This window comes from Nannobrachium achirus (assembly GCF_963921795.1).
Source record: "Nannobrachium achirus genome assembly, chromosome: 11".
NCBI lineage: Eukaryota > Metazoa > Chordata > Actinopteri > Myctophiformes > Myctophidae > Nannobrachium > Nannobrachium achirus.
The window spans coordinates 59,837,918-59,859,662 of record NC_137820.1 but is presented as its reverse complement, the minus strand read 5'-3'; the positions used below and the strand labels follow the sequence as shown (position 1 = coordinate 59,859,662).

At 43.3% G+C, this 21,745-nt stretch overlaps 1 protein-coding gene across 1 annotated transcript in view; it reads right to left on the bottom strand.

Annotated features, from left to right (window-relative positions):
* necab2 (N-terminal EF-hand calcium binding protein 2) overlaps positions 1–21,745 on the bottom strand; it is a gene marked incomplete at both ends in the record, with an annotated part of 190,102 nt that overhangs the window by 82,377 nt on the left and 85,980 nt on the right. Inside the window, 2 exons of the mRNA XM_080736578.1 lie at positions 3,646–3,767; positions 5,685–5,821. Of these exons, the coding sequence (XP_080592704.1) occupies positions 3,646–3,767; positions 5,685–5,821 (259 nt within the window). The remainder of the gene's footprint in view (positions 1–3,645; positions 3,768–5,684; positions 5,822–21,745) is intronic.

Genomic DNA, 21,745 nt, shown 5'->3' with positions numbered 1-21,745 from the left:
TGTCAGATGTGCTACATACAGTACAGTAGTAGTAGTATTACTGTAGCAACATCATGAATTACACCTCACTTCAATACTCTTGTTCAAGCCCACCAGAGACTCCAGTCTCTTCCTTCTGTAAACTACTGACATAAATCGTCACGGTCGGGCAGAAACCTTGTATCTCCAAGTTTCAAATGTGCATGTTTTTTCGCAGTGTAGATAGTAGATAGATAGATCCGTGTCGATCACATGACTGTCGAGATACTGCCTACCGATTTGTAGGATTTTTGGACAAAATCTGTAAGAGTAGTGCACAGAAATGTGTTTTGCGAACATCGGCCACTAGGTGGCGCTAGAAAAGGCCCATTTGAAAGATTTAGGGCAGAGGATTGGCATCCAGGGAATGTGTGTGCTCACTTTGGCAGCAACCGGGCCAACGGCGACTGAGATTAGGTGCTCACAAACTGCGAGGACGGACGGACGGACGCACGCACGCACGGACGGACGGACGGACGGAGGGGAAAACATACTCTCCCCCATGCCTTCGGCTGGTGGAGACAATGAATGAATCAGCAGACATGTGGTAATGTTCACTGTACTGTAAACATTGTGGCAGTAAAACCAATTTAGAAATCGGGGGGAAATATTGAAACATGGCCATGTCCCACTCTACCCAACTTTTCGGTTTTGCCATATTCTTTACACATACTGCGATATGTAACCCAATAACAAATTAATATAAACTAACAATAAAACAAATCGCTGACAAAAACAAAAAGCACACAATTCCTAATGATGCCAGTGGATTTGACCTGCAGCGAGAAACTCCTGTTAGGAGCAGCACAGCAAACTGTTATGAATTATACAGTGTACATTTATTATGTGCAATCACTATAGGCTACTATGGTTGGCAATGGCAACCAACCACACTAATGATAGTAGCGAGAGGAGGGAAGATAAAAACAAAAGAATGCAGGCTATAAGGAAGATAAAACATCGTTACACATCGGGAATCGTTATCCTCTATGCTGGTGCTTGTGTATATTCATGCAAAGTGGCAGGTCACTCATTAACTCCATACAACATCGATTGCCTCAGCAATGCATAAAAGTGATGTATAAGCAACGAGGTAGAGAAAAATGAGAGGTGAGGGAAGGATGGGGAGGGGAGGGGGCGGGAGGAGAGGGGAGGAGAGGAAATGTACAGCAAGGGACAGATATTGGAAGGGACAGTTTGTGAAAAGCTACGGCTGTGTAAATCAGTGAGGGAATGAGCTCTGCATCAATCAATCTATCAATCAAACCCAGTCAATCTGTTTTCTCAGGCCAATAATCGGCATCCATATTTGAATTCAATGACTGTGTGTGCGTTCAGTGCAACGTTAACGTTGGCGGATAGAATCAATTGCTATTGAATCAGTTTTGAAAATATAAATAATATTGGGTATAGATATTCTTTAGTATAGTATCTGGCTACAGTCCATTTTTTGGCAAGTTAGCTTGCCAATATCATTTGCCTATACGTTCTCCTAACAGCTGCTAAATGTAAATATCTTATCTGAGTATCATTTGATGTGAAATATAATGCCAAAAAGGTCAAGTGTTATCTGTGTGTAGCAAAGCTAAGTATCTGGGACATAACAGACCAACTGACTGATGATGATGCACAATCTGTATACTGTAGGCGAGTTTATGTTCTGTAGGGTGGAAACGGGATAACCATGCCCCGAACCCATTTTTGAAGTTTGTGATTGGCTGAACTGGAGGTAGGGAGCGCTCCATTGTGGTCACTTGGACCACGCAGAGGTGCACCTAAACCTAAACTTAACCCTAACCTCAGAAAAACTGACGTGGGTAAATGCTAACCTGGGGAAATGCTAACCTGCCAATGCTGGTGAGTAGCTAACCTGCCGAATGCTAATGCCATCTCCACCGAAAACGAGCGCTCTATCTCATTTCCACCCTACAGAACGCAAATTTGCATACTGTAGCCAGCATTGTACAGTACTAGAGGTTCGCGGGCCTTCGGCCCGCTCACATCTAGTTAAAAAAAAAAAAATAAAAAAAAAAAAAAAGGAAAAAAAAAAAAAAAAAAAAAGTTATAAAAAAATAAATTAAAAAAAAAAAAAAATGGGGGGGGGGGGGGGGGAACTATTGTGGCGGAACTATCGTGCCGCAGCGCACGTTTCCGGTCGGACATATTTGACCGCCGGACGCACTTCCGGTTAGGATCTCCGTGTGCCACGTGATCAGTCCTAGCCAAGGTGGAGCGTAACCGTGACAACAGCTGCTTGCAGGCTGGTGCAGGCTTGTTGTATGGGCTGGTGTAGGGTTACAGATCCATGGGCTGGGCGGACGTTAAGATCCCCTGGACTGGGGGACGTTATAGCCAATTGGAGTGCTGCATTTGGTCGTGTCTGTCTGTCTGACTGACTGACTGACAAACAAACAAAAAACGCTGGCTGCAGTTCTAAAATGTATGTATAGATATATGCTCAAGCTAACATGCTGGGGAGGATTCATATGTTCAATTGATGTGAAGGTAAGCCTCTTCAGAGCCTACTGTACACCTCTGTTTATCACCCCTTGTGGGTTAAGTTCAGGCAAGCATGTATAAACTTCAGGTTGCTCATAATGATTCCATGCGTACACTATTGAGAAAACCAAGGTGATGCAGTGCAAGTGAGTTGTTCTATAATATGGGAGTTAACACATGCCCTTTTGAGAAACTTCATGTACAAATTTAAGTGTCAACTGAATGAGCCTCATGCTACGAGATTCGGTCTACTTTTTGGAAACACTGGTATGATTGTCTCTTGTTACAGCTGATGTTTTTTAAAATGTTTTAGGGGTGTTCTTTGTGTATGTATAGTGTTTTTATGTTGTTTGTTTTTAAATGGACCTCTGAGCCTACAAAAAATAAAGTAGATTGATCGATGGCCCTGGTTTGTAATGTATTGTTTTACACCACTATAAACACAATACGAAAATATATATGAAAAGCACTGAACCCAACAGGCAGTGCCAGGAGACAGGCATTTAATCTTGAGCAAGATATTATGCATGATTTTACACCCAAAGAGGCTGCGCAGCATCTCCCCTTTTCTTTCTCCCTGTGTGTGTGAGTGTGAGCACTATGCTTACATTCATCATGAAAAAACCACCTACAGCAGTATTGATGTTGCTTGTTTTTGCAGAGCATGGTGTGCCTCCTGCACAGATACAGATAGGTCGGGACAATCTAACCTTTCAGGCTTTTTTCGAGTTAGTTATTCTGTTCTTCCTTTATTCAATCAACGGAATATGTATTGTCACTGTCGGGCAGAAACCTTGTATCTCCCAAGTTTAAAATGTGTACGTTCTTTCCCAAAGTAAAGCCCTGCGTCATCATACAAGGCCGTCGCACAAAACGCCTTGCGGTGCGAGGCGTTGTGTGCTAGTAGATCGGCTGTTTTCACTAGTTTAAACATTTTTTAAATTATAATGCAAAACGAACAGTTTTGGACATACAAGGTTTTCACCCAACAATGAAGATATGTGTGCGTGTGCGTGTGCGTGTGCGTGTGCATGTGCGTGTGTGTGCGTGCGTGCGTGCGTGTGTGCGTGTGCATGTGCACACGCGAGTGTGAATGTATTATGTCACTGTGGTGTGCCCGTTTCTCACCTGAGGCCATGTTGATGTTCCTTGCATCCTTGGCACTGACTCTGTTGTTAGGTGGGTAGTCAGGGACAACATTGTCATAACGCCTCTCTGGCACCTGTGAGCCGGACTTGGGGGGGTAGTGACTGAAACAGAGAAACAGAGAGAGAGAGGGGGATGTGGTTTATTGGAGAGGGAAGAGATGGCGCGAGGAATACAAATGGGGGATGGATGCCGTGAGGATTTGGAAGTACAACATGAAGCATGAGTGTGGAAAGTGGGATGACGAAACTACGCACAAGGGATAGGAGAGAGATGAGAGATGCTGCAGCGCTTGACAATGAGGGTAAGAAGAAGCGGTGTGTGCGTGTAGCAGGGCCGGTTCTAGGGTTCAGGTGGCCCTAAGCAAGATTATTTTAGGTGGCCCCCCACTGACGGACGTGCGCACTTATTAACTGTCTTTGAATCGCCAAAACCAAAGTTATAAATAATAACCTCTTCTTCTATCTAGTAGAACATGTGGTGTCTGTTGTTAGCACTCAAGCATGTATCTACTAACTACACACATAGGGTTGCCAACTCCCAGAGATTCAAATATGGGATACATCCGAAAAAATTGGGGGTTTTGAGGGGCGGTCAAAACCCCAGAAATGCATAGAAATCTGCATTTTGGCACAGAGACAGTTCTACCTATAACACACAATAAAGTTTACAATGGAGGTAAAACATTATTAGATCATTCTATCTGGTTAGTTAAAAGCTATTAAAACAGAAACATGTAGGCCTATGCTCTAATGAAAAACATTTCAAAACCAAGATATAACTATTATAATACATCTATTTCTAGACACTGTTTAATTTGTCCAAAAACATGAGTGTAATGTTATAACAAAAAAAAACAACAATTGATTTGAATCAGATTCATACAAAACATCACACACCTTCATCCTGTGTTCTTTTGGTCTCAAATTGCAACTTGTAGGCCTATTCAACTCTACAGTATGTGGCATATTTTCAATTATGTTTTGTGTGAGATCTTAATTTTATTGCACATTAAAATAATAAGTAGCATTTGGATAGGGTAGAACTGGGCAACTTAGATGATGGAGAGGGCCACTATATATCACAATCACTCCAGAGGGCCACAATGCATATTGTAAAAAAATAGATCTACAAGCATTGCGATGATCCATTATTTTCACAACTTTTTAAATTGGAATCCTGTATTCTTTTTGGCAATTTTTTTAACTGGAATCCTGAAAAGTAACATTATTATTTAATTTCAAATACATTTATATGTTCGTATGTTAACCTTATGAAATGCAAATACATTGACAAAAAAGACTATAGCACTGGTCATTATGCTACTAATATAGACTGAAGTAATTAAAGTGGGTAACAGCTGAAATCAATTATATATCAGTATTCCGATATTAACCTGCGGGTCTTGGCCACATGTCGAGAGGGCCACTTCACACTCACTCCACAATGCATATAGTGAAAAATAGCTGATCTACAAGCTCAAAACGCGTTGCAGTCTTCTCCCTGTGATGTGGCCCCCTTATGGTTGTGGCCCTAAGCGACCGCTTATGTTGCTTATGCCAGGAACCGGCCCTGCGTGTGTGCGCGTGTGCGTGTGTGTGTGTGTGTGTGTGTGTGTGTGTGTGTGTGTGTGTGTGTGTGATAGTCAAAGCAAACAGTAGAGACTCAGACACTCTGGGCTTTAAACATAACGTCGTAGTAGGATGAAAACCTTGTATGTCCAAAACCGTTTGTTTTGCATTCATCATTTTAAAAATGATTTAAACTAGTGAAAACAGCCGATCTACAAGCACACAACGCCTCGCACCGCGAGGCGTTGTGTGCTTGTAGATCAGCTGTTTTCACTACTTTTGAGCGACAGCCTTGTGTGATGAAGCAGGGCTTTACTTTGCGAAAGAACGTACAAATTTGAAACTTGGAGATACAAGGTTTCCACCTGACAACGACGATAATATAGATGCAGGTGCACAAGCACATGAATGTATCCGTGCATAGCAGTATGACACAGTATCGATTCTCACCCTGATTGGCTATGCTGCTCATCAATTGCATCCACAGCACTCTCCACAGAGTTCAGTAGGGACTGAATCTGATTGGCCGATTCTTTCAGCAGGAAACGAGTCACAAACTGTTCCACGTTGGTCCCTCTCTCGTATACCTGAAGCGGGGTGAGGAAGGTGGGGCAATGGTATGCAAGGGAGAGAACAAGAGAAACGTTTTATTTTTGCTTTCATTAGGTTTTAAATGTCACAGAGAAGCACTTGAAATGTCCCTGATTTGTTCTCCTGACACTTTCATTTGATAGTTTTTTGTGTTTGTTAGGGAAAGCCTAAGTGCTCTCAAGCACAACTCTAAAGAATTTGATTTGGCAATAGAACCGGATGTTTTTCCAGATTCAGCAGTAAAACTCATGCAGCCACACCAAACTGTTGGCCACCTGGGCCAACAACACTACAACAGCATTACTTTCCCCAATAAAACGTTACAGTTGTCATTATCAATCACTAGTCCTGTACAATGGGGTGTTCAGACTGACAAACTGAACTTTCTTTCTTGTATGGTGCTCATATGAAACCTTTTAATGATCCATCCATAATCAATCCATCCATTTGTCTCTGTATGTTTCCACTGCACAGTTGGGATAGTTCAGTTTTATACACACACACACACACACACACACACACACACACACACACACACACACACACACACACACACACACACACACGTATGTATGTATGTACGTACAGCAGGTGTGTAGACAGGTGGGTAGGTGTTTATAGTGTATGTAGGTGCTGTATGTACATTACTTATGCATATCTCTTGACAGTTAGCATTTCTAAACTCAGACATCAGCTCCGCATACGGAGATTCCGAACCTTTCGCGCCGGTTCCGGAAAACCGCGTATCGGGTCAGGTCGAGGCCGGAACTGCACTCCGTGCTGCGGCGGGGAGCGCGCATGCCGAATTTGAAGCCGGTGGGACAAACGGTACTCGAGATACGCGGGGCACATACTCACATACAGTACATACTCACAGAGATTTCTCGCATTTATTTTAAGATATGGGAAGTTCTCTATAAGCCATTAGACTTCTAAACTTCTCCTGCACGTTATGTGTATGTTGTAGCCTGTTTTCCTGCACAGCTTAAAAACGAATAAAACAACGTTAGCGATGGAGCTACAGCCGCACAAATCTAACATGAATCTAGCATAAATCTAACACAATTAATGTGTTAGATTTAGGCATGTATAAATATGCAAGCACAGACAGTCAACAACAATTATTAATTGTATTTGCTGCAGCTGCATGCTGCTATGAATACGGTTTTCATTCCCTGTCCTCAAGTCCTCAAGGGACAAAGCAGGGACCTTGCTCCACTGAGCATGAATATTGGAGTCCTTCTATGTGAAATTGTGAAAGCATTTGAATTAATTCAAATAGTGGTGGAACCCATTCAACAGCTCATCAACACCATCAGTTGCATTAATGTACAGCACATCAAGATGTACCACACACATCTAGGCGACTCCATTATCCACAACTTAAACTTAGCTGTATTAACTACAAGTGGAACTGCTGTTTCACGCTGTATTTACTGTATGCTGTAAATACAGAGTGCTAACATTGTTGTGATGTTCTTTATATTCAGAGAGCCAACCCATAGATCCAAGTTTCACTTGGGTCTTAAATAATTCTATATGGTCAACAATCACCCACACGAGTAACCGGGAAGTAAAACTTTAAGAGCCCATACTGTCAACAGGGCCCTGTAATGGACTATGTATGTACTCCACAGTGTAGATCCATTCGGCTAGGTCAGCTTTATTGTCAGAAGTCACGGCACAATGATTCAGGGAGACAATTAAAGTTCCTGTGCACTCAGCCCTTCTCTGCCTCTCACTAATCAAAGACAAAGGCTCCCACGAGAAGCAGGAACACACAAGAAGCCATATTGACTTTCATTATTACAGTCAATTACTTTTGTATACAGTACATGCCCATACAGGCATACACACACACCTGTGCATGCTGACATGTGTGTGTGTGTGCCCTGCTTAGCAGTGGACACACACAGACAAACACATGAATATAAACACAGATAAAGACTAATGAGAATCTGATGTGCAGAGCAGTCTGGCCACGTTGTTCCTGTCAGCACTACCGTGATTTGATCCTTCTGTAAATCAATGAGTAAAACATTTTTTGTATGGGGGCGCCCGCTGGCCTAATGGTCCAGGCGCATACCACATAGGCATTACCACATAGGCATTGATGCCTGACGCCAGTTCGATTCCCGATCCGGGTGACCTTTGCCGCATGTCACTCCCCATCTCTCCCCCCATTTCCTGTCAGTCTACTGTCCTATCAAATAAAGGCATAAAAGCCATATATATATATATATATATATATACACGGGAAGTAAAACTTGAAGAGACCTTACTGTCAACGGGGCCCTGTAATGGACTATGTATGTACTCCACAGTGTAGATCCACACACACTGTATATATATATATATATATATATATATATATATATATATATATATATATATATATATAGTATGAATTTGAAATACAGCCAAGGGGCCCGACATCAAGAATAATTTTACAGCCAAAGTGCTGATTTGAGAACCGACAACACTCCAATGAATATCACGCTGTGATTCGATTACCACTGGCAAAGTGCAATATAAGTCTGAATAAACAGACATGAGGAATATTCATTTTGGCCAGCACTTATTTGAATTGCCCTGCAAGGCATAACAAGCACATAATACATCGAGTTATATAATGAGTTAAACATGAAATATTCATGTAATCACATTTGTAAATTAAATCAGCAAATAGACCCTATTCACGGACCCGCCCACGCACGCACGCGCACTCAGCAAATTTCTCACAACTTCCTGGTGCTGACGTCAGCTTTGAAGGGTAAATTAACACAGAAATTGCTGGACTTAAAGCCAACAAATCATTAGTTCGAACGGTTAAGTAAATTATAACGCTTTGTGCCTTTTACTATCTTGTGTTCTTGATCATACTAGCCGTATTTTATACGTTACTATTCGGAAATTGCATTAAATGTGCGATTTCTGTGTTAACTCTATGGGCTTTTTTTTGCAGGGTTTTCCCCTTCAACCGTGACGTCGGCACCAGGAAGTTGTGTAACGTGAATTCGGTCAATACTGCAACATGTATCTATTCTAACACGTACTGTATGTATAAGTGTAAGCTTGTCGGTCTGCTATTTTCAGCGAAAGCTTTCCCCTCGATAAGAGAAAATACACTAGAATAGAGCCCTGAGGAACTATTTGGGGTTTAAGTGGCGTGCGTGCGTGTCCGTATGAGTGTCAGTCAGGTGAAAAGTGAAACTCAACTCTGAGATTACACACACTCGTACACATCGGCAGTAGCTTGATAGAAACCATTGTTCCTCTAAGCTCCAAGACAGGGATCTAGATCGTATCTAGATACATATTGTTGCAATTGTTCAGAGAGGAATTGATAGTGAAAGTGTGTATGCGCGTGCACGTGTGTACATGCATGCACAATGCCCGTGCACCACCACATCCTGTGGTCTGCCTCCATTACAGTAGGTGTCCATCATGTAATCCCCATCTCTACATCGCAGGTCCCTGCGGGACTGGCAACAAACCAGGGATAGAAGAGGCTGTGATCTATAATTCACACAGATCACTGACCCTGAGGAAATGGAAACACTGTCCCTCTCCGGAGCTTTGGAAATGGCCTCATGATTACCTCCATTGTTTGTTTTGTGTGCGTTTTCTGCATCCACGTACTGTAGGTCTGCATGATGAAAGAGCACTATATACAGAACTCATCACATTATACTTTATCCATGCAGTGTGTGTGTATGTATATATATATATATATATATATATATATATATATATATATATATATATCGTCACTGTCGGGCAGAAACCTTACAATTTGTAAGTGTTTTCGCAAAGTATCAGACAAGGCCGTCGCACAAAAGTAGTGAAAACAGCCGATCTACAAGCACACAACACCTCGCGGTGCGAGGCGTTGTGTGCTTGTAGATCGGCTGTTTCACTAGTTTAGTTCATTTTTTTAAATGATATAAAAAACGAATGGTTTTGGACGTAAAAGGTTTCCACCCGACAACGACAATATATAGGCTATCTTTTTAAGATAACCCAGGCATCATTTGAAATAGCCTGCCATAAAACACCTAGGCTGCAGAATGGCCTTTCGTCAGCCTCAATCACTTGTGTTATTACACAGTGGAGCTGACAAGATATATAAGATATACCAGATCAGATTTGAAGAGAAATTGCATCTGTGGGGCAATTGACCGAGGCGCCAGGGTCAATACGCCTTTGTGTGTTTGTTGATGTATGTGTGTGTGTGTGTGTGTGTGTGTGTGTGTGTGTGTGTGTGTGTGCACGTGTGTGCACACACACACGGACACGGACACACACACACACACACACACACACACACACACACACACACACACACACACACACACACACACACACACACACACACATCAGTGGCTGATTACAGGCGGCAGTGGGTTACAGAAGGTGGTAATCAGTGATTACAACTTCTACAGAGAGAGAGAGAGAGAGAGAGAGAGAGAGAGAGAGAGAGAGAGAGAGAGAGAGAGAGAGAGAGAGAGAGAGAGAGAGAGAGACTGTTGAGGTTAGCTAAGGCCCCAGGGAGGTGGTGGGGGAGCAGATGATTAAGGGGGAAGAGAAGAAAGAGAAAGTGGAAAGGAGAATAGGAGACAGATTACATCAGAAAGGGAGGGAGTGCTTTTCTGTGATGGAGGGAGAAAGGATGGGAGAGATGAAATTGTACATCTCCATCACTGTAAGGACTACAACTGCAGAGATGGATGGGCAGAGGCCAGAGGTTGACTCGCACTACTCTATTGCAGTGATTCCCAGCAATCTATTTGGGTTCGCAGACCAGAATCTATGGGTTGTGAGTAAATATGCAGTTTTTAGAAATAGGGCTTAAATGGTTAATTAATGTCACATCTTTGTGTGTGTTTTTAAGTTCCATTTTGGGTCACACTGCTCTATACGCACGCACGCACGCACGCACGCACGCACGCACGCACGCACGCACGCACGCACGCACGCACGCACACACACACACACACACACACACACACACACACACACACACACACACACACACACACACACACACACACACACACACACACACACACACACACACACACACACCCACACACACACACACACACACACACACAACACACACACACACACACACACACACACACACACACACACACACACACACACACACACAGACTCACCCACACGGCCAATGCAGAGCAAGGCACCCCATACCTGAGGGCTTAGTATTTGACAAATATTTGTAGGCTGCATTCTATGCTACTCCATATGATGGCAACGGGGACTATGATTGAAGGCAGCAAAGCTACCCGAACCTCTAGTTTTTATACAATTTTGGAGGAAATGAGGGGAATCTGCACACTGTAGTATAGCTCCCAGTAGAAACAACATGTTTTAAAGTTACACAACAACGTTTCGACCACTGTGAGTCTTCATCAGGTCTGATACATATAGGACAGTAGGCGTGTTGTATACAACAGAAAGAGGAACGTCACAATAAGTCGCAGCTGTTAGTGATTAACTTAAGTCACGCACCATAACTACAGGCTTAGGCTGAGTAAATAAGTGCCATGCTGAGAGATTAGAAATCTGTGAAAAAGAAACTGAGGCGGTAGAGCCGACTGCCAAATAATAGTCCTTTGGACTAGAATCCTAGAATGTTACCTTAATTATTTTTTCTTTCTTTCTTGTGTGTGCAAAAGTTTCTATTTACCAGTAAGACGCCGGTTGGTTGTTTAAGTTGGACAAAATGTGGCCAAAATATGGTCATATTTTCCCAAATATGAATGAGCTGGGATTAGGGGTCACGCACTGTGACGCACATGGGCTTAATATTGATGTTGTAGTATATTCAGGGGTTCTGACTTGTCCACCGTTTCTCCAGCAGTGATATGAGGCGACACAATAAGAAGAGGAAAACAATAGTCCTCGGTTCACTCGTCAAAAGACCGAGCAAGGGTTTATTACACATAGCAAGTTATACAGAGGTTGCAGTCAGCTCCCGGGCTGATTGATCAAGGATCGATGTGTGGACTCACGACGTTGAGACAAAAAGCAATGGTCCTCTCTGCCTGACCCCTCTTATACTGCCAGTCTAATGAGTGTCTTCTCACATGCATGTTCGCTGTGCATGTTGTATGTGCGCTACTACCGCGCCGCAGAGTCTGAAAAATGTGTACATTAATGCAATTTATGTGACATGGGTCCTTCAGAAAATGTACATATATGGAAATGGTGGCCTGTGAGATGAGGCCAGATGTTCATCCGATGAGCCTGGTTCATCAGGCAGTGTCAGTTTTACGTGCATCTTTACGTGCGTGCCCGTGCGTGGGCTAAGCGTGTGTATATGGTGTCTTCAGTCTGATTTCCACGCACGCCTCCCGATGTGTGAGCACTCGGTGTCTAAACAATTTGGAAAGCTGAGAGTCTATTCGAGACCCAGACTCCTTTTAAGGTCCTGAGATAGGCAGCTGTGTGAAAGGAGGTAATGTGTAGGATGTACAGTACGTACAGAATGTCCTCCTTGAGTGTACCAACACACTCTCATATCCATAATAATGTATGATAATATTCTGCAATGTCATCAGGGATCTCCATATATGGATATAAAAGAGACAAGGACGGAATTCATCTGCAACATCATTGTGAGGACAGGTCAGGTAGATCCTTCTGCTGAGCTGGGATGAGGTGTCATTGTGGTGTCAGAAGAGTGACGGATGGACAGACAGACAGACAGACAGACATGAGCTGGAGGTTTTCAAACTAAGTAGCGACCTAAGGTCGCAACAAAACATTTTGCAAGTATTGAAAGTTTTGTGCTCAGAGGTTTTACAATAATTAGAGTCCACAGTATGAAACCGTTCTTTCCCAAAACATATGCGACACGCGACAACTCTTCTTTTTTAAACAGATGGGACATTTTAACTACCTTTTTTGATTGCTTCCACATTAACATTTTATATTTGATGCTGCTTCTGCAGATCAAATGCAGAAAAAGCTTCAGCTTGTAGATCAACCACATTAAATACAACCAAGTCGTTGGTGTCACATTTAGTCATATGGTGCAGGTGTTCACACAATGCTTCTGTGACAAAAGATAAGGGGGATCATCTGTTGCTGCTCATCTCTCTCTGCTTGTGTTGTTGTTAGTTCAAGATGAGATAAAAACATAATCTCTCAGTATCGTTATATTTCCAAAAAGTATGTGATAACCAGCAACAGCGTGTAAATATACAAGCATTAGAGTACACAGTTAGTGTCATCGTTTCCCTATCCCTCCCCTCCACCCTATACAAAGGTAATCAAAAAACAATAGTAAGTAAGTAAGTGTGGCGGAGAGAGTCGTAGCCCCAGCCTTGAAGCCTCAAAAGTCTAGTATCTGCCCTCATTCCATGGGGATGTGACTTTGGAGTGATGGTTAAAATATTGGACTTTCACGTGGGAGACCCGGGTTCAAAGCCGGGTGGGGAGGTTCGGATCACCTCCGTTACGTAAGAAAGTAAGGTTCTCAAGAAACATTTGAAAGTATCTGGGATCCAATTATTATTACTATTTATTATTACTAGTCCTAGTCCATACTAGGGCTGTCACGATTCCGATTCGAGTCGCGAATCGAAGCGAAATTGACGTTCAATTCAGTGAATCGAAATCACAACCCAAATCGCTATTCCCTTCCGTGGATGAAAATGTCAGTTGGCATAAAACCCAAAGTTTATATTGTTTTTGTTATTCTCACTCTCATTTGTTATTCAAATAAAAGTGACTTACTGAGGAAGACAATAGCCTAAATTAATTCATTCAAGTACAGCGAAAACAAACGCACACACATGCGCGCACACACACGCGCACACACACACTCTCTCTCTTGGTCTCTCTCGCTCTCTCTCTCTTTATGTGCATTTATAGAAGAAGATGTATGATTGCTGCAGCATAAAAACAACTGAAATAAGTCAAAATTGCAACCATGTGACAATGACAGAATGGTGATGGCTAAATATAACAAAAACAATCGAGTGATGGATTTGTAAAGTGCTTTTTTTTCACCATTTCTACTGACACTGATTCCACAGAGGCAGCAATAGACATGATCTAATATCAGCCAATTCCATTTATCTTCACAAACTGAGAGGTTAGAGATCAATCCAGCAGCCTTCAGCCTGTGAGGCCATCCATCACTGGTAGCATGTAGTAATACATCACGACAACGTATTGGATAACAGCAAGTGTTTCTATCCTGCGGGAAATGAGGGGAAAACCCCTCCCATGCATGACTAGAAAGAGTGTCCTATTGTCAGATCTGTTGGTTTCAATCAAGAACTGCAGTGTCACATAATCGAAATAATCCAATCCTTCCCATCAAGATGAATATCTGGGGAGGCATTAAAGGCGATGTCCAGTAAAGTACAGTACAGTAGGGCTGGGTGGTATGGCTTCAAATCAATAGCACAATTGTTTCAAACTTTTACTTCAATTATACGATTAGTTAAAGGAGGACTTTGCCACTTTTCAACCCTCGGGAGACTCTGAGGGTATCTGTATTAATGTCTGTAGCTTGAGTTGGTGCCCTCTCGTGAGTGCTGTGCATGAGGTTGCTAACCTAATACACCCATGCCAGACTTTTCCTGGTGGTCATCTGTCTCTCCAGCGTCACCGACCTTTCTCGGTTTCCATCGACTTTGCCCGATATATATACTGTATAACTAAATTTGGAGATGACTGACATCACTGATACTGTAGCGTCACGACTGGGAGGCGAACCCGGGACCCGATTTGCCAGGTATGTGCGCTGACCAGTCAGCCAAAGTGCCAGGCACGTTGGCGAGAGCCAACGCACATACTGTATAGCCTACAGTCATCCCCTCTACCTGGAAGCGCGACCACGCGCGCCGGCCAGGATCTAAGATCGACTTTGAAACCGGGGGGTTCAAACGCAACTCAGGGGGGGACAGTCGTCGACTACCAGCCGGCCAGGTCTACAACGCCGAGGATTAATTACTCCTACTTGTACCGCTGTCACCAATGTAGTGTCACAGCCGGGAGGCGAACCCGGGACCCCGATTTGCCAGGTATGTGCGCTGACCAGTCAGCCAAAGTGCCAGGCACGTTGGCGAGAGCCAACGCACATACCGTATAGCATACAATACCACCACCATGGTAATAGCCACATGCTCATTACTTCTGAGACTCTTTACATTCAATCCCTCATATGCAAAAAGTGACCACATTTTGTGACTGACATCAATGACTGACATCAATGACTGACATCAGTCAGCCCACATTTGGAGCTGACACATCACTGATCAATCTCTGTTTAGTAACAGTGCCCAAATTTGGATATGACTTCATGACTAACATCACTGATAATAAACCGTGCCAAAATCACCCAGCGATACTTTCACCTCAGTACACAACACAACGACGCATGGACAGGATGACATCTACACACACTAAAACCACATCCCTCCACAATGAAGAGCTTGAAGACCTTAAGCCATAGAGTATATACTGTATATAATATATATATATATATATATATATATATATATATATAATAGAGAACGGATAGCCCCACCCCGCTCCCAGCTATTCATTTCAAAGCACCCAGCGTTTTGAAGCACCCGGAAGAAGCAGAATCCAGGTGCATTGTGGGGGAATTGGATCATCTGAATGATGATGGATACCTCTGCCATGGTTCATGGCAGAGGTATCTCCCGAGATGGCCTAAAAAGACACCATACCTCCTACAGTACCTATAGCACAGCTAGTGTAGCGCTCTAACACACTTTGACATTTGCCTCCAGTGCTTTCTCCTGCTGTTGGGCGTACTATACTGTATCTACATGATGGGTGAACGACTGTTGAGTGGAGCAGCAGGGATTCTCCCCGCTCTACTACACTCTTATGCTCTAGTTTCAGCTCAACTTAATGTTCTTCCTCACTACCAAGGTTTGGTCCCTGCAGGCCTGGAGAATTATTATTATTTATTTTTTTACTAAGTGGCTGCTGATAACTGTGTGAAATGTTTTAGTGTGAATCTGCTCAGTTAAGCGGCTGTATTCAGTTCACTGAAGTTGGGCATAGCGTAGACTAGAGCTATTATTTTAATGTTGGCTTCATCTCGCAGGTCCTCTTTGTGCTCAGATAAGAGTTGTTTTGATGTTGGGGGGGGGGCACAAACTCAGCACCCTCCAAGCCTGCTACTTTCGAAACCCCCACAATTCTGGCGCGGCTTCACACATGAGCCAATTAACACAGTCTCCTAGCAACTGTTCAATGTTTCTAAGCAACACCACCTTGGCAACTTGCGGAAGATCATATCTGAGCAGAGTGTCTAAGAAATATATATCGCTTTTACGCTATTTGTTGCGGTCAAAAGTATTTTGACCAATCAATCTGTTATTAGTTGTCATTATACACGCATCCATGCCATCGTTGTCCCGGAAAAGACATAGGCTACTGTGATTGACCAGTACAGTCACTTTGATTGGCAATTGTGCCGAATGCGCATCCAAAAATCAGACTGTGGCGACACACACTCACACACTGACTGACATCATTTTGACCTCTCTCCCTCTGTCACTCAAGCTGCTCTTCACTATTATGGAGACGTGGCTGCTGTAAGAAGATAACCATAACATACAGTACTGTGTGTGTGTGTGTGTGTGTGTGTGTGTGTGTGTGTGTGTGTGTGTGTGTGTGTGTGTGTGTGTGTGTGTGTGTGTGTGTGTGTGTGTGTGTGTGTGTGTGTGTGTGTGTGTGCGCACTCACTGCACTCAATGAGGACATCATCACATTTACAATTAAAGCAGGATTACAAGTCCTTCCCACCAGACTCAATCTTTCCATCTGGTTCCCCAGCACTCAGGTTCCTCATTGCTTGCATCACACCACAGAACAGATCACTGAAACACTGTCACATATCTTGAATGGCTGCTATGCATACAAAGGGATGTACATAGCATGCCATGATAGAATAGTGGAACTCATAGCAAAGGACATATCAAAATATCATGCACCCTCAGTGAGAATGTACAAACATTCCCATGTCATTCCATCCATGTTTCATCTCTGTGATAACTTGGACATTTTTGCATCTTTGACAGCTAATACACCAGATGTTGTTGTGGTTGATGAAGAGTCCAGGGAAGTGTCTGTATTGGAGGTGGCCTACACCTTTGACCCTAGCCTAGAGGAAGCTTTCATGACCAAGGTCATTAAATACCAACCTCTCCTAAATACGATCTCAGAGCTGGGGTACAGGTGCAGACTATTTGTTTTCATATTTGGCAGCCTAGGACATACCCACAGGCTGGTTAGAGGGTTTCAGCAACTTGGAGTGCCTAAAAAAGAGGCAAAAAGGCTGGCAAAGTATTGTTCCGTCTCCGCTATAATCGGCAGCCGCCTCATATGGCGGAGACGCTGTTACTTATACCCGTAGAGTACCAAGTGCCTTGCTATTGTATCATGAAGACATAATGCCATGATTTTGTAAATGTTACTCTACTGCACCTATACTATTTGTGTCCTTGTATGCATCTCCTTTGTGTGGACATAAATAAATGGTTAAAATGTGCGCACATGCACGCATGTGTGTGTGTGTTTGTTTTAGAGCTTTTCCAGGTGGACAGAGAAGAATCTGCTCATTCTGCTGCTGCCTCTGGAGTACTACTCCATTAGCAAGACACAAGAGCACGTGTACGTATGCATGCACACACACACACGCACGCACGCACGCACGCACACACGCACGCACGCACGCACGCACGCACGCACGCACGCACGCACGCACGCACACACACACACATATTTCTTCTATCCACTTTTCTCAGCACCCCCCTCTTTTTTTCTCCCTCCTTCGCCCCCTCTCTTCCCCCTCTCCATATCTACCTAACTTTCTCTCTCTCTCTTAACCTCCCACTTCCTGCAAGTAAGTGTTTCCTCTCACCTCCCTGCTGCGTCTCACCTCCACTCCACCCACCTGCCATTTGCTTCCCACCTGCCATTTGCTTCGCATCTTCTTCCCTCCATCCTCCTCAACTCCTTCCTATACTTTTCCTCCACTGCCTAACAAACACCCCCGCCCGCCTTTACTTCCGTCCGCCCTCCTTCTCTCTCTCCTCTTTGTCCCCCGTCCCTCTTGTGCTCTTCCATGCTGTCATGAAAGCTGTTGAAACTGGCATAACATCTGAAGGCTCCGTACAGCATGTTTCAGTTTGGGTTTGCCTCGAGTTCTACCAACAGCAAAGTCAGGCACACTATAACTGCTTTCACATATCGTCGTTGTCGGGTGGAAACCTTGTATGTCCAAAACCGTTTGTTTGTATTTATGATTTTAAAAATGATTTAAGCTAGTGAAAACAGACGATCTACAAGCTCACAACACCTCGCGCCGCGAGGCGTTGTGTGCTTGTAGAACGGCTGTTTTCACTACTTTTGTGCAACGGCCTTGTATGATGAAGCAGGGCTTTACTTTGCGGGAAAAGAAAAAACATACAAATGTGAAACTTGGAGATACGTGGTTTCTGCCTGACAGTGAGGATATGAACAGAGTCTGCTTTAAGTGGACCGAGAAGTGGGACAAAATAAAAGGTACTCAGTTCTTTTTGTGTTCACGTTGTCGTTTCACCTGGAAGAGGACTCTTTCTGGTCCACTTCAGCTCTGATGGATCCTCAGTCCTCTTTCTATTCACAAATTATGTAATTCATGTGAGCTCTGTTCTGCACACAGTTGCCCACGAAGCAGACAAAGCAGATTACTACAATCGTACGGGAAATTATTCAGTGATTATGCAAAAATGGCAAAAGGCGAACTCCCCTCATCAGCTCCCGACAAAAGTGAACCTGGAGCGCTTATTTGTGTTCACATTATGCAGAGTTCAAGCGAAGTTGCACCGGGGACAAGAAGCAAACCGATATCAGTGCACTTCGCATAAAATAATTATGTGCAAAAGAAAATCTTGAGAACTGTCCAACAATACGACCTCATAGTACTGACGGCACAGACAGGTCCATAAGTAGGAATAATAATAGGTACTGTACTACTTACTGTTCTAAGTACTCTGGCAACAGGTACAATGGGTATTGCATCACCGGAGGGGCATCGTTCCCAACGGACATCGTTCCCAACAGACACCGGCCTAGTCTTCAAAACACCCAAACTGTGCCCGTTAAATGAACATGCATGCACGCACATGATCGTGCACCTGCACGTTAACGAACACAAACATGTATGTGCACCATAGGCGTTTTCAACAGGATGGGTTGCCTGCCCGTTTCATCAGAAAAAAAAAAAAAATAACATAATAAACGTCTATGCAAGCACAGAAAACAAGTCAAACATTTTTACTGTGGTGAAAACCGGAACAATTTGGTAGTGAATGTTGAGAACCGGGACATTTGAATGATCTAGAGCGGAAACATAATGGGTACTGTACTATATAGTACAGAGGCCTGGGGGACTCCAGAGCAAGTGGTTAAACTCCCTCTAACAAACTAAATGTTTAGAAGCAGGTTATAAATATCCTGCCAGATGGGCTTCGCTGCGTCTCCAAAACCAAGGCTGGTTGGGATCAAGTCCCATTTGGATGGGAATCACAACACATTCCGTCTGCCATGGTATTCACCAAGACACGGAATCATGGAATGGCAAGAGTATGATGAATATTCAACCGCATACTGAGGCTGTTGGCCATGTGACAAAGAGAAGCTTCTCCTCATCTTTCACTGTAAGCTCATGGCCACACTTTACACTACTCTCACATCCGCTCAATAGCTGCTAAAAGATATGTGTGAACATAATGTGTGCATGTGTGTGTGTGTGTGTGTGTGTGTGTGTGTGTGTGTGTGTGTGTGTGTGTGTGTGTGTGTGTGTGTGTGTGTGTGTGTGTGTGTGTGTGTGTGTGTGTCTCTGTCTGTCTGTCTGTCTGTCTGTCTGTCTGTCTGTCTGTCTGTCTATCTATCTATCTATCTATCTATCTACACCGGCACACTGGTAGAAGTGTGAGAGGGAGGATTTAAAAACAAATCTTTTTTTAAATGTGGTCAATTAAATTAAGTTAGCTCAATCTTGCACAGAATTCTACATTCATTAAAACTCTGAACTTTGACTGGGGAGGGAGTCGGGGAGATAGGTGGATTATTGCTCTGGGTCTAATGACCGTTATATAACAATGTCCTGCCAATCAAAATATGTCAAAATATTTGTCATTAAGATGTATGTTGACATGGCACACTGACACTCTAGAACAGGGGTGGGCAATACTTCTTTCCATGGGGCCACATGAACAATAGAAAATATCGTGGAGGGCCGGCCAAAGGGCAGTGCTCCCCGCAAGATGTGCACCCCACAAACTAAACACACGGCTTTACCTCCGACTTCAGTAAATAAATACTTAGCAGTCCATTTTTTGTTGAAAACCCGGCATTCGGCATCGACTTTTCTTTTTTTAGCCACTTTAGCCATTTTACGATCCAATGATCACACAGACGTGCTGATGTATGCATTGCGTCCATATGTACATGAATGAAAAACTTTTCCATCTCACTCGCTTTCTCTGTCACACTCCTGCATTCCTCTGCATTATGCATGCTTTGGGTGTAACCTCATTAGTCAACGGACGCAGCTGATAATACAAACACTATCTCTCTTCTCTTTCTGTATGTGTCTCTCTCTCTCTCTCTCTCTCTCTCTCTCTCTCTCTCTCTATTTCTCTTTCTCTCCTTCTCAGATGCATGTACAGTATGTACTGCACGTACACACACGCACACACGCACGCATGCACAAACGGGTGATGATACACAAATTATTCATGATCACGTCTCTAAGAGATGTGAGGGAACTGTGAAGAAAGGATACCGTCAGATAGTGGTTATTTATGTGGGCCTCTACACAGCATGACTGTCAGTGAAACTGGAACTGGAACGGAACAATATCTACAGAGGAAATTGTGTACAGAGATGACATATAAAAGCCGCCCACAATTTACCTTACACGCTCGCTGCACTTTTGTTGCACCATTGGGTTTATTTCAACCTTAAGATGGAGAAGAGAACGTTTCCGGCAAAGTCAATGTACTGTAGTTTAAGGCGCTGAAAGAACGTATTTAATAGCTACAGTACCTCTGTTACAACATACAAAATATGTAGTCCCTATTGTTTCATAAAGATCTATGTTAAATGTTATTAATCCTTATTCTCTAGGATTAACCTGATAAAAATGGCAAACAGTGGTCGCCTGGGAATCAAAAAGTTTCCTGGTTCAATCTTGGGTCGTTCCAGCATTGAGTTGAAGTGTCCATGAGCATGGCACTGAACTCCTGACTGCTCCCCACTGTTCAATAGCTACCCATTGCTCCTTACATTTGGTTACTTACAGGGGATAATTCAGCATAAACTATATTCTACTGCAGGGGTCTTCAACAGGGGGTCCGGGACCTCAGAGTTACTACAGGGGGTCCTCCGAATCTCAGTGTGATAGAAACTTTTTTCTCCTTTTTTATATTAACCACTTGAACCCTAGTGTCCTTATTCTGAGAACTTTAGCCAAAAATAGCCGATCTACAAGCTCACAACGCCTCGCGCTGTGAGCTTGTAGATCGGCTATTTTTGGCAAAGAGCTTTGGTGTAGAGGGGTAAAAGAGCCGACTAATTACAGAGTGAAAGGTCAAGTTTATTAAGTATTGATGGTTCAAGTGGTTAAATAACTGAAAACAGAAATTGACATGAATCCAAAATACACTGATGATTGTGATGTCAAACGATGAAACTATATGGAATCTATGATAAGGTTGTGAGGGTCCCTGCTTCATCTCTCTCTTGACTAAGGGGTCCTTGGCCTGAAAACGTTGAAGACCCTGTTCTACTGTATGTCCCATGTTATTATCAGACAATATAAACAGCTGTGACAAGCCACTAGAAGC